At 45.6% G+C, this 15,262-nt stretch overlaps 1 protein-coding gene across 8 annotated transcripts in view; it reads left to right on the forward strand.

The window, feature by feature from the left end:
* Positions 1 to 3,813: 3,813 nt before the first annotated feature.
* The window catches only part of CEP250 (centrosomal protein 250), a 55,400-nt gene continuing 43,951 nt past the window's right edge, over positions 3,814 to 15,262 (forward strand). For 4 of the 8 annotated variants that reach the window (XM_058685405.1, XM_058685410.1, XM_058685408.1 and 1 more), the window contains exons 1-5: positions 3,815 to 3,948; positions 12,064 to 12,353; positions 13,528 to 13,584; positions 14,546 to 14,628; positions 14,860 to 15,025. In XM_058685405.1, coding sequence (XP_058541388.1) covers positions 12,168 to 12,353; positions 13,528 to 13,584; positions 14,546 to 14,628; positions 14,860 to 15,025 — 492 coding nt within the window. In that variant the 5' untranslated portion in view covers positions 3,815 to 3,948; positions 12,064 to 12,167. Of the gene's footprint in view, positions 3,949 to 12,063; positions 12,354 to 13,527; positions 13,585 to 14,545; positions 14,629 to 14,854; positions 15,026 to 15,262 lie in introns of all 8 variants that reach the window. The other 4 variants (XM_058685407.1, XM_058685409.1, XM_058685411.1 and 1 more) reach the window with 4 other exon arrangements.

A 15,262-nucleotide genomic window follows, 5' to 3' on the forward strand; every position in this document is an offset into this window, starting at 1 on the left:
TCCTTGCTTCTGTCACTCAAGGTGTTGATATGGAGTGGGAAAAGTCTTCTTTGAACTAGTAATGTCATTGGCTTTATGCTTTCTGGGCCTGGCAGATGTTTATAGCTGTTCCTTTCCATCATCAAAGCTTCATGGGATACTTTTCCAGGCTCTTTAGGGGTTCCCTGCTGGGCCCCCTCTCCTGAATTCCCCTTAGCAAAGGCTTCTCTATTGCCAGTGGTCATTTGTCTTCTGACTTCTGGGGTCTCTTTACCCTTCTAGGAGGCCCTACTGAACAGGACCTAGGACAGGCCTAGGCAGGCTTTCTCTTACTGAGCCCACATCTGGCCTACAGAAAACATTTCTTGACAAATTCTGGGAGAGCATGCCAACCCCAACACAGCAGCACTCTCCTTAGCCTGCTACCAAAGCAGTTATCAGGCTTGTCCCTTGTTGCTAAATTTCCCAGGCAGGAGGTAGATCCAGTCACTATGTTCTCTAACTGCAATGGGGACGGATTTGGTACCTCAAACCCTCTGGAAGTCCCCTCTTCCAGTCACCTGGCTTGAGCCATTAAATCTTCTCCAAGAAGGGTGGAGACTCACAGCCAGAAATAGCTCCACAAAAATTTTCTATCCTCCACTCTCTTGACCCCATAGATAAGGGATTTAAGAACTTTAAAATAGATTTTAGGTCACTAGAAAAAAATACATATGGTGTTTTATCACCTCCCTTTGAAATTTCACATATATAATTTTAGAAAGAAAAGTCAGTCACTCCAGGCAGCCTCTTGGCATGGGGGGTGGGAGGGGAGGAAATATCTATAAATAATGAACAAGGCTGGGGTGCAGGATCCATATGATAGCCCTGGGAGAGGGTTAGGATATAAAGCATGTTCCCAGAGATGGAATTTGGAGCATAGAGGAAGAAGCCTGGAGGGGACTCATGTTGGTTTTCTTCCCACCGATTTACTGTCTTTCCCTCCAATCCAGCCTCCTTTGAGAACTTCTTCCCACTCTGGTTCATCAGACAGATTTGAACATGGCCAGACTCTAATTGTGTCTGGATTAAGTCTTTTCTCAGAGGGCACTTGGGCCTCAAGCAATTCAAGTGATGTGTATGATTACTAGTTTCTTTGTCCCAAAAGTTCCTGGCACTTTGAAGAGCACTTGAAGGCTGATGTACTTTCAAAGTCTAGAGAACAGACTCTAGGGGATAATGTTACTCCGTTCACACATCAGTTAACTCTACGTTCTGCTCTGGCCCACACAAAATACCCAGTTGTACTACTATTTTTTTTTTAATGTTTATTTATTTTTGAGAGAGAGGAAGAGACAAAGTGCAAGCAGGGGAGGGGCAGAGAGAGAGGGAGACACAGAATCTGAAGCAGGCTCCAGGCTCCTAGCTGTTAGCACAGAGCCCGACGCTGGGCTCGAACCCACAGACCACGAGATCATGACCTGAGCTGGAGTTGGATGCTTAACCAACTGATTTACCCAAGTGCCCCCCAGTTGTACTACTTTATCTTTTAACACAATTTCCAATGTATTCTGTTAATACATTGTATTAATATCCAATATGAGTACACAATAGATGTTCAGTAAATGTTTGCAGGGTGAATGAATAAACAAACGAGGGAAAGAGTGAACAAATCTCCTTTACAAAGATTGAAGATCTGTTTGGTGTTAATGCCCGTCTACTCTTTACCCTTCATAGGTAGTCTGAAAGCTATATTTGCTTCTCATGGTCTTAAAACATATTGTGTAGTTTTCTGATGGATTCTATGCTATTAACCTTCATAACACTAACGCTGACTTGATTCATTCATTGAATGGATGCTTATTTAGCACCTACAATGTATCAGGCTCTGTGCTAAATGCTGGAAATAAGTCAGATATAGTCTCCTGTCCTCATGAAACTTAAATTTTAGAGGGGGAGAAAGATAATAAGTAAACAAAAAATGTTAGTAAGTGGAAAATACTATGAAAGAGGGTACTATGATAGAAAATGATAGGATATTATTTTAATTTTTTTTATATTTATTTTTGAGACAGAGAGAAAGCACGAGTCAGGGAGGGGCAGAGGGAGGAGACAGGATTTGAAGCAGGCTCCACGCTGACAGCAGAGAGCCCAATGTGGGTGGGGCTCAAACTCACAAACTGCGAGATCATGACCTGAGTTGAAGTCAGATGCTTAGCCAACTGAGCCACCCAGGAGCCCTGATAGGATATTATTTTAGATAGCATGGTCAGGGAAGACCTACCTGAGGAAGTATCATTTAGCTGAGGACTGAAGGAGGGGAAAGTATCAGTTAAGCCTAGAGCTAGGGGAAAACAGTCTAAGTAGAAGGCCTAGTATATGCAAAGGCCCTGAGGCAAAGAAATTGTTTCTTTTCTCTTTATTCCAAATATGGTTGTATTGAACATTCTTGCACAGTACTTGTTGCAGGAGTATTTCCCTGGGGGTGGATTCCCACACCACTGATTCTTTGCATCTTTTTCTCTGTCCAGTGTCTGTGATGTTTCTTCCTTTCTCCCTAATTTGCCTTTCACTTTGGGGTCCTCTTCTCCCCCATTTACTTTCTCTTTTTCTCAAAGTAACCATTAAGAACTTTTTGTTGTTGTTCTTATAGGAGAAAAGAAACAATATAGCTCTTATCAAAGGGTTCCCTTCTCAGGTTCCTTTGGCTGCAGATTGTCTGTTTCACTCCAACTGTCCATTCATCCATCCATCTATTCACCCAGTACTTACTGAGGACCTATTTTTGTAGGCCTTGTGATGGGTGCTAGAAATACACAGTCTTATGCAATGCTTCTCAGTCACCTAAGGTATTTGCCAAAATGCAGATTCCTGGGCTCCACTCTTGGTTTACTCACTCCCTATGGGTGGAACCTAAGACTTTGCATTTTAAGAATTTCCTTTTTTTGAGAGAGAGAGAGAGAGAGCGCGCACAGAGGGAGAGGGAGAGAATTTCAAGCAGGCTCCATGCCCAGCAAAAAACTCTCATCTCACCACCTTGAGATCACGACCTGAGCCGAAATCAAGAGTCTGACGTCCAACAACTGAGCCACTCAGGCACCCGTTTTTGTTTTGCTTTTTAATCCCAACTAAATATTTAGAACCACTGAGTGGAAAAGAGGCAGGTAAATTAAATTTATAACTCTAATAAAACGTTTTGGTTGATAATGCATTGATAATTTGAGCACAAAATGCTATGGGAATAACACTTGGGCCATAGAGGTAAGAAAGAGTCCTCTAGAGGAAGTCAGGCTTACACAGAAAATTAGACCAACTGCGGTTCTCCGAATGGATATAAGACATTCAGGCAGAGATCACCTTGTGCAAAGACGTGAGTGAACACAGTGCTGCGTGTTCAAACGACACTAAGTTGTGTTGCCTGAGTCGGCTTGGAACTACGAGGTCTGAATACGAGAAACCCCACAACTCTTCACCCTACAGGTTTTATCCAGATCCAGAGGCGGGTTTCCTCTTTCCTCGTTAATTGCATTCGGATTTGTGGGTGGAGCAGTGAGCAGACGCACGTAGAACTAAGCCCCACACACATGCGCAATGTGTAACCCCGAAGCCAAAAGGGGGATTTTTGAGGGCAAGATTTTTCTGTTACCAAGACTTCCCTTGCTCGAATCTAGCAACCCTGGCTGTCCTCATTTCTGCCCAGGGAATCTTACACCTCTTAATGTAATCCCGCCTTTCCATCTGGGCCACTCCAGTAAATCGGGTGCCAGTACTCAACATGGCGGCAGGCGCCGAGGTGGCGCAATCCGCTTAGGGGCACGCTACTTGGCGTGGGGGGTGGGGGGAGGGCTCTGCCAGGGCGGGAGTCTGGGGGGCGGGGTCTGGGCCTGGGCCCGGTGCCGGGCCCCCGCCCCCCGCCGGGCCCTAGTGGCTGCATCTCCCGCTCCGGCGCTGAGGATCACGCTGGAAATCGCGGGAGCCGAGCGTGGTGAGGTGGGGCCTCAAGGGCAGGCGGGAGGTGCCTGGGTTAACGGTCTGAGGCCCAGAGACCTGCCAGCCTCGGGCGCCTTAGGGAATCCCGTTGGAGCAGCGGCCTCCCGTTTCGGGAGGAACCCGAGGCCCAGAGGGGGGCTGGGACCAGTCCCAGGGATTCGGGCCCCTTGCCTCCGCATGCGGCTGCGGCCACCACTCAGGGCTCCAATCCGTACAGAAAAGGATCTTCCCGATCCTCGTGTCCAATAACTGACGAGCCCGCTGCGCTCTGCTGCGCGTCTTGTTCCCAGTTCCCAGAATTTTGCTGCTCCCTCTGCCCTTGGGGATTTGCACGTGATTTGTCCCAAAGCCCAGTCCCACTCCCGCCCTACTCCGGAACTTTGGTTCTCCGCGACCCAACTCAAGTATCACTTCCTTGGAAACCATTCCCAACCGCTTTCTGCAGGCAATGTTAATCTCACTGCTTGGTTTTTGCACTCGTTGCACGGAGTTAGTTTTCCTGCCCTTCTTTCCACACGTGCACTTGGGCGTTTATGCCTTGCCTTTTTCATCCCTATATTCCAGAGTCTAGTGCTTGATGATAGTAATACTAATATTTTGCTAAATAGTCATAAGTGTCAAGTGCTACTAAATGCATTACATGTGAAGGCCCATTTAATCCTCAGCAATTTCATGAAGTGGATTCTGTATCTTCACATTTTATGCATGTAGAAACTGAGGCATTCGTAGATCATTTTGCGTAGTTTCACAGCTAATAAGTGAGTGGGGCTGGGAAATGAATTCTAGGCTGTCTGTCCCTAGAGCATGTGATGATTTCACTAGATTGCCTTTGGGTTTGATAAATGTCTGTTGAATTGGTCTTTACATTAACCCCATGAGTTGTGGAGGCCACCATTATGATGCACATTTGACTGAGAAGGCTTGGAAAGGAGAATTGATATTCCCAAATGTACAGAGTGAGTTCATGACAAAACCAGGGGTAGAACCTACTGCCAGCCCTCTGTTCCTTCACACTCTACCTTTCTTTGCCCCTTTTCCGTCAGAGAGCTGCAGACCTAGGACTCATCATTTCACACCCTTTAAGGTGCCCCTCACAGAACTGTGATTTACTATTTCATTATTTGGGAGGCAGCTTAATGTAATGGAGAGGGCCAAGAGTTTGGAAGCAGATTGGGGTTTCATGCTTGTCTGCTACCGATCAGTTATATCCCTTCCATTTTTTGAGCCTAGTTTTCTCGTCTGCAAAATGAAGACAATATCTTATCTCAAAGGGTTTTTTTTTTTAAGTTTATTTATTTTGAGAGAGTGTGAGACAGAGCACGTGAGTGGGGGAGGGGCAGAGAGGAGAGAGAGAATCCCAAGCAGGTCTGTCTGCGCTGTCAGCGCAGAGCCCAATGCGGGGCTCTAACTCACGAACTTCAAGATGGCGACCTGAAACCAAGAGTCGAACACTTAACTGACTGAGCCACCCAGGTGCCCCTTATCTCAAAGGTTTTTTTGTGAAGATTGCAAATAATTGTTTTGAGAGAGTAAAGTGCTATATGATCAGTTTTTTACCTTTTAGAAGGTTATAGAGCTGTCAGCGTTTTGTAAGACCATTGGTAATATGGGTCGTGTTACCTAATGCTCTCATATTCTTTCATTCATTCAGCCAAATAGTTAATGAGTACCTGCTGTATACCAAGCACTGTTTTAGGAGCTGGGTATATAATGGTCAATAAAACTGTTCTTGCACTTGGGAAATTTATATTCTGATAAGTATATTACATGTAATAATCAGATAAGGACAGATAACACATGATAAGGTAAATAGAAATACCAGTGTGTGTGGAGGAGTGGTGGCATTTTACATAGGGTTAAGGAACAATTTTAACTGAGACAGTGACACTTGAACAGAGGCCTGAAGGTGGTAAGGGTGAGCAAGCAAATCAAGAAGATACCTGGAGGAAGAGGCCAGGGGTGGGTGGGTGGCTTGGTGTGTTCCAATAAGAGAAGCAAGGAGGGCTGTGTGGCTGGAGAGGAGTAGGAAATGGAATTAAAATGATTAGAGGCTGGGATCAAATAATTAGGAGCCTGGAGGCCATGATGATGATTTTGGTTTTTACTCTGAGGAGCCACTGGAGGGTTCTGAGTTGCATAATCTGTCACTGTTTTGAAAGGATCACTCAGATTACTCTGTTGAGAAGAAACAAATTCTAGAAGCAAGGGTGGAAGCATTGCTACCGTCTAGGAAGCTTTTGCAGTAATCCAGATGTATTAATTCTCTGTCTCTGGGCAAGGAATCACTCCCAAATTTAGCAGCTTGAAATAGCAATTGTTATCTCATTCAGTTGTGGATTAGAAATCTAGGAGCAATTTAGCAGGGTGTTTTTGGTTTCCGATCTCCCAGGAGACTGCAGTCAGGCTGATGGCTGCACTGCTCCCAGGATTGTTCCTTGCTGCTGCTGGGCCTTCTCACAGGGCTGCCTGAGTGTCCTCAGGACATAGGGGAGAGAGGGAAAGAGAGGTCGTAGTGCCTTTTATGACCTTGTCTTGGCAGCCATTTCTACTTTATTCAGCTTCATTAACTTTATTGCGGTTCATACTCAAGGGGAGAGAATTAGGCTCCACCTCTTGAAAGAAGGTGAGTCAAAGAATTGGTGGGCATACCTTATTCCACCCCACTCGGGCTTCGCCCGGGATCGTGGTGGTTAGGGGTTGAAATGTGATAGGATCTAGTAGAGCCAACAGGGTTTGCCGATAGATTGGTTGCAGGGTGTGGGAGAATGGAATAAGTATGACTTTAGGCTTTTGGTTTGAGCATTCAGAATGATGGCATTGCGATGAACTGAAATGGGAAAGATTGGAGGAGCAGAAGTTCACTTTTGGACAAGTTAGCTTTGAGGTGCCTTTTAGACACTGATGTGGAGAGGTTATAAGTGTTTGGACTTAGTCTGAGAATGTGAAATCCCAGAGGGAAGTGTGGGCTGGAGATGTAACATGGCGAGTCATGCGTGTCTAGGTGCTATTTTACGTTATGAAACTGGATGAGGGTGCCTAGGAAATGAATGTAAATGGAGACGAGGCCTGAAGCCTGAGCCCTGGGACCTCCAACCTTCAGATGTTGGGGAGATGAGAAGCCAGCAAAGGAGAAAAAAGGAGAGGCCAGAGAGGTGAGGAGGAGAACAGAAAGGGGCCCCACATAGGAGATTTATGTAAGGGGGCCACATGCTAAATTTTTTTGTGTGGAATAAGAAACAGATCATTTCTGCAGACAAATGTATATAGTTTCTTCACTCAGGAAGTAGACTGTGCTCTTAAGCGGTTTTCCTTTTTTGCTTTAAGTGACAAATTCTATTTAATAAGACCAGTCCCCATCATAGTCCTTGCAGTATGTACACTTCCAAGTCTAGGTGGTAATGCTTCTGTTTGAATCTTTATTTAGGGGCACCTGGTTGGCTCAGTAGGTTAAGCATCCTCCTTTGGCCCAGGTCATGATCTTGCAGTCCATGGGTTCGAACCCTGTTCATGGGTTCGAGCCTCACATGGAGCTGTCTGCTGTCAGCACAGAGCCTGCTTTGGATCCTCTGTCCCCCTCTCTCTCTGCCCCTCCCCTGCTCCCTCTCTCTTTCTCTCTCAAAAAAAAAAAAACATTAAAATAAAAAGATTTTTGAAACTTTATTTAAGTACTGCTTTTGGAGTATTTCGAATGAGGGGAACTAAATACATAATGTAGATCACTCTTCTGTCACTCTCCACCTTAGGTTCAGAGGTCACTGCCCTTCCATTCTGGTCCTAGTAAGAGGAGGAAGTCAGCCTTGCTCATGTCTGTATCACTGGGGCAGACTGCTAGGAACTGAGCTGAAATTCATGAGCATTTATGAGATACATTAATGCATGAAAGAAGTGGGTCTTTTTCCTTTTCCTGCAGAAATGACTGTCTATTCAGTGCTTTACAATTTCCAAAGCACACTGACACCCATTATCTTATGTGAATGTAATTCAGTCTGTCACCATTTGCCAACTACTGACCTTTTCCTTTTCTGGGGGACACTGAAACCCACCTTTCTTTTGACACTGCTAGTTTCTTCTCTGACAGATCTTTCCTCTGTTCCCTCCCTCTTTTTATTCTAGTTTTAATGAATTTCAGTTTTATGGGGATTTTTTTTTGTTTTAATCATAAAACACTTCAAATCATTTTTAAAATAAACTTTTTTAGAACAATTTTAGATTTATAGAAAAATTGCACAATACAGAGAGTTCCCATATACTTTGCATTCCATTTCCCCTATTAGTAATGTCTTACATTCGTGTGGTCTATTTGCTACAATTCCAAATCATTTTTTGAGATAAATGGGGCATATAAATAAAACGAACAAAATGAAGTTACTGCCTTTCTGGAGGCCTCAGTTTCCTTATCTGTAAAATGAGAGGAGGGTTGGACTAAATTTTTAAATAGCTCTAGAGATTTTTAATTATCTGCTAAAGTAAAATAATCATATAATTCTGATATAATCCCGCTCTTTTTAAAATTATTTTTTACAGAGAGATCGAGTAGGGGAGAGGGGCAGGGGGAGAGACATGGAGAATCCCAAGTAGGCTCCACACTCAGCACAGAGCTTGACATGGGGCTCGATCTCAGGATCCTGGGATCATGACCTGAGCTGAAATCAAGTCAGATGCTCCACTGACTGAGCTGCCCAGATGCCCCTAGTTCCACTTCTTTACTGAAGTATCACTATCACCTTCCCAAATAATGTGTATGTGTTAACAGCAGCCTTAGCCTTAGCCTTATCCTAAGAGATGGTTTAGTAGGAGAATTCTGGGGAGTGTAGCAGAGCTGCTTATAGAGATAGTAGGTTGAACTATATGACATTACCATTTTTATAGGTTAAAAAATGGGCACCAAACATTGGGGGGTAGGGGTTCCCAGGAGGGAGGGGAGCCCTTGGGGCCTCTGAGACTCCTACTTCATGCAAAAGCCCAGCCCAGCCCTCACACTATTAGGGGAGAAAAGGCTCATCAGGTCCCGTGGAGCAGTTCAGAGCTACTCTTGCTGGCACTGTTGGCCCCAAGAGTGGTTTCCTGGCAGGTTTTTGCCTCCAACTAGCACAGAGAGACTGAGCCAGCATTTCACAGAGCCACGGTGAGCTGGTTGACACAGCCCTGGTATAAAGGAAAGGCAGAAAGAGAGGATGTTTGGAGTGTGAGGGAAGACTGTATTCACCCGGGTTCTAGGTTAGGAGAGGCAGCCTGGGGTATTGGTGCCACTCTATTCTTCCTGCTTTGTGCACTTTCCTTACTGTCTACTACAGGCTTTGCAAACTCTGCTATCTTCTGTTGCCCAGGAGGTGATGTGAATTAGGAAACTGAGTTTTCCGCTGTAACTCTGTTATAAAAAAAGCAACAGCACGGGGGCATCTGGGTGGCTCAGTCAGTTAAGCGTCCTACTCTTGGTTTTGGCTCAGGTCATGATCTCACGGTTCGTGAGATCAAGTCCCTGTGCTGACAGGGAGAGATTCTCTCTCTTCCTCTCTCTCTGCCTCTCTCTCTCAAAATAAATAAACATTAAAAAAAAAAAGAAAGAAAGAAAGAAAAACAACAGCACAAGTGCAAGGATAAATGGCAACTAGAATCTGCTATCAGTGTGAGGAAGAGGATAGGCTGGGGAGCGGGGTGGAGACTGGTGAGCTGGAAAGCATATGCCTTGTCTCAGGGAGTAGATACTTACTTACTTACTTATTTATTTATTTATTTATTTATTTATTTATTTATTTATTTATTTTTGAGAGTGAGCAAGAGCGTGAGTGGGGGAGGGCAGAGAAAGAGGGAGACACAGGATCCAAAGCAGGCTCCAGGCTCTGAGCTGTCAGCACAGAGCCCGATGCAGGGCTCGAACTCTTGAACTGTGAGATCATGACCTGAGCTGAAGTCGGATTTTTAACCAACTGAGCCACTCAGGTGCCCCAGACACTCTTCACTGCAGCTGGTTGTTGCCTTATAGGAATGTGAGTCCTGGGTCACTAGATATTCTGATTTTCCAAAGGAGCCAGAGGTAAGAATTTTTAAAAATTACTTAAATTATTATTATTTTTTATTTGAGAGAGAGAGCAAGGGAGGCAACAGGCAAAGGGGAGAGAGAGAGAGAGAGAAAGAAAATCCTAAGCAGGTTCCATGTCCAGCGAGGAGCCTGATGCAGGTCTTGATCCCACAACCTTGGGATCATGACCTGAGCCAAAATTAAAAGTCAGACACTCAACCGACTGAGCCACCCAGGCACCCCTAGAAATAAAATTTTTTATATGTGTTCTCCCAATGGTAAATGTTGATACCTAATTTTAACTCTTAAAAGCATGATATAGGCCACATAATGGTTGAAAAGAACCAGCAGGCCACATTTGTAACCTCTGCTAAGGGTTTAGATCTGCCTGGAGTGAGGCCCACATGCATTTCTTCAACCTACTAATGACCAAAATGAATTAGACAGCTTCTGCTTTTAAGGAATTCACAGATTAGTAGAGAAGATAGATAATAATGATAAAATGTAGTATAGACATTAGACTCTCTCTCTGTATTGTATATAGTTATATACAAATGTCTTCTGTATAACAGTGTCATATATGTGCAAGTACATATATACATATATTTATGTATATATAGCTATAAAAGTGATTAACTCTTCCTGTGTACATCTGGCCTGACATGATAAGAGGTGGCATTTGAGCCAGGATGTAGATCAACAGTTTGGTGCATGAAAGGGATTTGGGGCCCCTGAAATTCCCACTGTATATGCAAATGTTAGATTTCCATTTGCTGTATATACTACTTTCTTCAGATGTTTACACTGATGGTCTGCTGGCTAGACCAAGAGGGCAGCTCTAATATTCCGTTTTCTTGATAGGTAATTGGAAAATCAAATATTCCTTAACCCTTCTGGTGGGTGTCTCATGTCTCAGGGTTAATAAAACGAGAACTCTAACCCACCCGCCTCCTCCCACGTTATCATGTGCTTTAGAGGCCTCAGAAACTCAGAGGTCACATAGCTGGGAGCCCTAATTTTTGGATGAGGAGACTGGAAGGAAAGTAGTATGTCCAAGGTCACTGAGCCCATTAGAGGCAGAGCTTAATCCCAAACTCTTCCTGACCACTGTGCCTCTCTCTCTCCTGAATATCTCTCAAGGTCACTGGTTAGGCTGGTCCCCGTCCCTCTCAGCCAGTCTCCCCTCCTCCCCCACAGGTGGCCCATTGCCCTGTTTGGCCCAGCTCCTGGTGGGTGAGGAGGGTTTGCTATCCTACTGAGGCTGATTTTCCCTCCCTCTCTTAATGGATCCCCTGTCTGAAATGCCTGCTACTCCATTTCTTTGTCAGAGAGTCAGGCTGCTTGTATTCAAATCCCTAATCAACCAAATGCCAACTGTATGAACTTGGACAAATTGTTTAAGCTTTCTAATTTTTTAACTGAAGCTTAACCTTGTAAGCCTCAATTTTATCATCCATGTACAAAGAGTTATAACATGATCTACCCTGAAGTGTAATAGAAAGGTTTCGAGATTCTCATGGTGACAAAAATGACATAGTATGTGTAAAGCACTTAACAGTGTGACTGACCTGCAGACGTACTTAACATGTATTAACTATGATGATGTTGAGTCCCATAGCTCACAGACCCCCAGAATGGGTTAAATGCCCTTCCACTGTTTTCCCATACTATCCTATAATGTCTCTGTTATTATTACACACACTACGTTGTGTCATGATTGTGTCTTTCTCCCCTACTAGACTAGAAACACCTTCAGTGATTCATTCAACAAATGTTTATTAAGCACTGTGCCAAGCACTAGGGACGCAATGGTAAACCAGGAACTCTTGGTCTAGTGCAGAGTTCCAGAAGACATGCCAGGAAACACTGGTCCTGTGAGCTTGTCTCATGGTCCAATACATTTGGCAAATGATGCTTATCATAGCCTCCCTGCTCCTAATCCTAGAGATTAGGGCCCATGTTAGTATTTTAAAGGCGCTGATGGGTCCTATAGTAAAGGAACCCACTTATCCAGCTTTGCCGGATAAGTGAGCATTTGATGAGTAAATTTGAACCACCTAGACATTCCTTTCAACTCTGTGTGTTTTGGTCCCCAGCTCAAGAGGAGGTCCAAGTGGCACAACAATGATCAGAGACCTTACTGGGTGTGAACAGCCTCTGGCTGAATAGGGGCCTGAGGGCTTACCTGTCTGGTGCCCCCATGGAGACAGGAGGCCCTGGGTCGAACAATATGAAGCCCCAGTCACTGCAGCTGGTGCTGGAGAAGCAAGTACTGGCACTACAGCAGCAGATGGCAGAGAACCAAGCCATCTCCTGGCGGAAGCTGAAAAGCTCCCAGGAGGCCCAGCAGAGGCAAGCAGCCCTCGTGAGGAAGCTGCAGGCCAAGGTGAGGCAGCTGCCCTTCCAGGGAGGGGGAGAGAACACCTCTGAGCACTGGGTGCTGAGGTGGAACAAGGGTTACAGGAGACAGGACAGCCTCTCCCATGATGCTCACAACTTCACAAGAGATACATCCTGTCCCTTTATTTATTTATTTATTTATTTAATTAATTATTATTTTTTTTTAACGTTTATTTATTTTTGAGACAGAGAGACACAGAGCATGAACGGGGGAGGGGCAGAGAGAGAGGGAGACGCAGAATCGGAAGCAGGCTCCAGGCTCTGAGCCGTCAGCCCAGAGCCCGACGCGGGGCTCGAACTCACGGACCGCGAGATCGTGACCTGAGCTGAAGTCGGACACCCAACCGACTGAGCCACCCAGGCGCCCCCATCCTGTCCCTTTAAAAAAAATTTTTGTTTAATGTTTATTTATTTTTGAGAGAGACAGAGACAGAATGTGAGCAGGGGAGGGGCAGAGAGAGAAGGAGACACAGAATCTGAAGCAGGCTCCAGGCTCTGAGCTGTCAGCACAGAACCCGACTCGGGGCTTGAACTCAGACTGCAAGATCATGACCTGAGCTGAAGTCGAACGCTTAACCAACTGAGCCACCCAGGCGCCCCTATCCTGTCCCCTTTAAAGATGGTGGCCATTGGGGCGCCTGGGTGGCTCGATCGGTTGGGCGCCCGACTTCGGCTCAGGTCATGATCTCACGGTCCGTGGGTTCGAGCCCCGCGTCGGGCTCTGTGCTGACAGCTCAGAGCCTGGAGCCTGCTTCGGATCCTGTGTCTCCCTCTCTCTGTGACCCTCCCCCATTCATGCTCTGTCTCTCTCTGTCTCAAAAATAAATAAACATTAAAAAAATTAAAAATATATATATATTTAAAGATGGTGGCCACAAGGGCTAAATTAGTTGTCTATGTTTGCTCTCCTAGGATAGAGCTAGGACCTGAGCCTGTGTTTTCTGGTTCCAAAGTCCATAATCTTACCTCTCCAATATGAGAGGCATAGAGAAAGTATTATTAATGGACCAGATAGAAGCAACAAGATGTTCTGGCCCTACCTCACTGTTATCACTCGGACCCTGTTCACAGCAGGTTTGCCCAAGATCCTCCAGGGCCTTTGTTTTGGGCTGTTTGTACCAGGCTTGCCCATTGCCCACATCCTGCTCTGTTTGCCTCAGGTGTTACAGTACCGGACCTGGTGCCAAGAGCTGGAGAAGCGGCTGGAAGCCTCTGGGGTGAGTGAGGCTGTTTTGGGTTCCCCCTGAGCCCTCAGTGAGTATGCTTGTAAGGAAGGCCTTGTTTGCTGGCTAAGGGAGGTTGGGGTGTGATAAGGCAGTGTTTGGTGGAAGTCTCTTTCTGTGTTCAGCCCCTGAGAGCTTTATCACACAGATACTTTCATTGGACTAGCTATTCCGGGCCTGTCAGACGCCAACCTTTGGCTCTCTAAGGACAAAATGCAGCTTCGGGAGACTTAATCAGATTGGAAAGGATGTGGAATCAGAAGGAAGAAATGCATTTTTCCTCCAGAAGGTGTCAGTGTTTATCTGTCTTAGCAGTGGGCCTTTGCAGGCCTAAAAAGCATGTTTGTGGCAGAGGGATTTATTTGTGCTGTTGGCTGGGTTGACCTGGCTTTGAAAGACCCATTTGCCTTTGTTCCAGCTCTCTCTCGGCACCTTCTCACATTACTCTCAGGAAAGTTCTCTCAGAGGAGGGAAAGAACCAAAACTTACTGAGCACCATTCTATGTAGGCCAGGCACCATTCAGCATTGTCATGTTATGATGTCACTTAACCTGCAAGGCAACTTTCTGAGAGGAATGGTAACTCCTTCATTTTGTAGTGAAGACTTTGTGGCTCAGAGAAGTTGAATAACTTCCTGAGGTCCAAAATGTAGTGTTATAGAAGTCAAGGCCATTAGTGAAAGATATGTCTTATGCTTCTTAGGTTGAAAACTCTTTTCATTACCAAATGCCACCTTTGAGGAGAGGTCACTGGTTCACTTTTAGAAAAGGGGATGCAATGGATTTACCTTCAGGATGTAGCGATCGAGAAAAGAGACATATTGCTAACAGAGGAGAGAAGGAATCAAAAGAATAAAAAGAAGGAATAAAAAGGTTGTGCAGAAGGGGGCATCAGGGAATTGATCTGAGTGGTCTTCTCTTTGGAGGTAAATAAGACTTGTTTCTATCTGGCTAAGGGACCAATCTCTCCGAGGTGGGAAAGTGTGGAGGAGCCAAGCCTGGAACAGCTGCTGGTCCGATTGGAAGAGGAGCAACAGAGGTGATGAACCCCATGTTCTCTGGCTGGGGGTGATGCTGGTAGCCAGTGGGTTCTGAAGGCTGAGAGGAAACCTCTGCCCTGAGGGCCAACATGGATAAAACCATGCACCTCAGCCTTAGCCCTCCAGTTCCGGGCAGTGGAAAATTCCAATGTTTGTCATCTTACTCCAAGAGGTCCGAGGGTTGGATCAAGCCTTTATTTTGCACTTGTTCCCGCCCCTCCCCAGTGCAGGTGTGAGAGTCTAGCAGAGGTGAACACCCAGCTTCGACTGCACATGGAAAAAGCTGACATGGTGAATAAAGCACTTCGGGAAGATGTGGAAAAACTGACAGTGGACTGGAGCCGAGCCCGGGATGAGCTAATGAGGAAGGAGAGCCAGTGGCAGATGGAGCAGGAGGTAGGAGGAATAAGGGGTTGTAACCACGAGGCTGGGGGGGCTTATGCTTGGGGCACCACCATCCCCGTCAGTGCTGGGAAAGGTTAACTTAGGAACCTGGATGGAAGCTGAACTGTTGCTAAAGTCCCTGAGCCTCCTCCCTACTCGGGCCGGCCGCTTTGCCCTGCTGCGGCTCTTGGCTGACTACTGTCCTTATCTACCTAGTCGAGGTTTTACTGGCAAGTGAAATGACACTCA

This window comes from Neofelis nebulosa, chromosome 9 (assembly GCF_028018385.1).
Source record: "Neofelis nebulosa isolate mNeoNeb1 chromosome 9, mNeoNeb1.pri, whole genome shotgun sequence".
Lineage (NCBI taxonomy): Eukaryota > Metazoa > Chordata > Mammalia > Carnivora > Felidae > Neofelis > Neofelis nebulosa.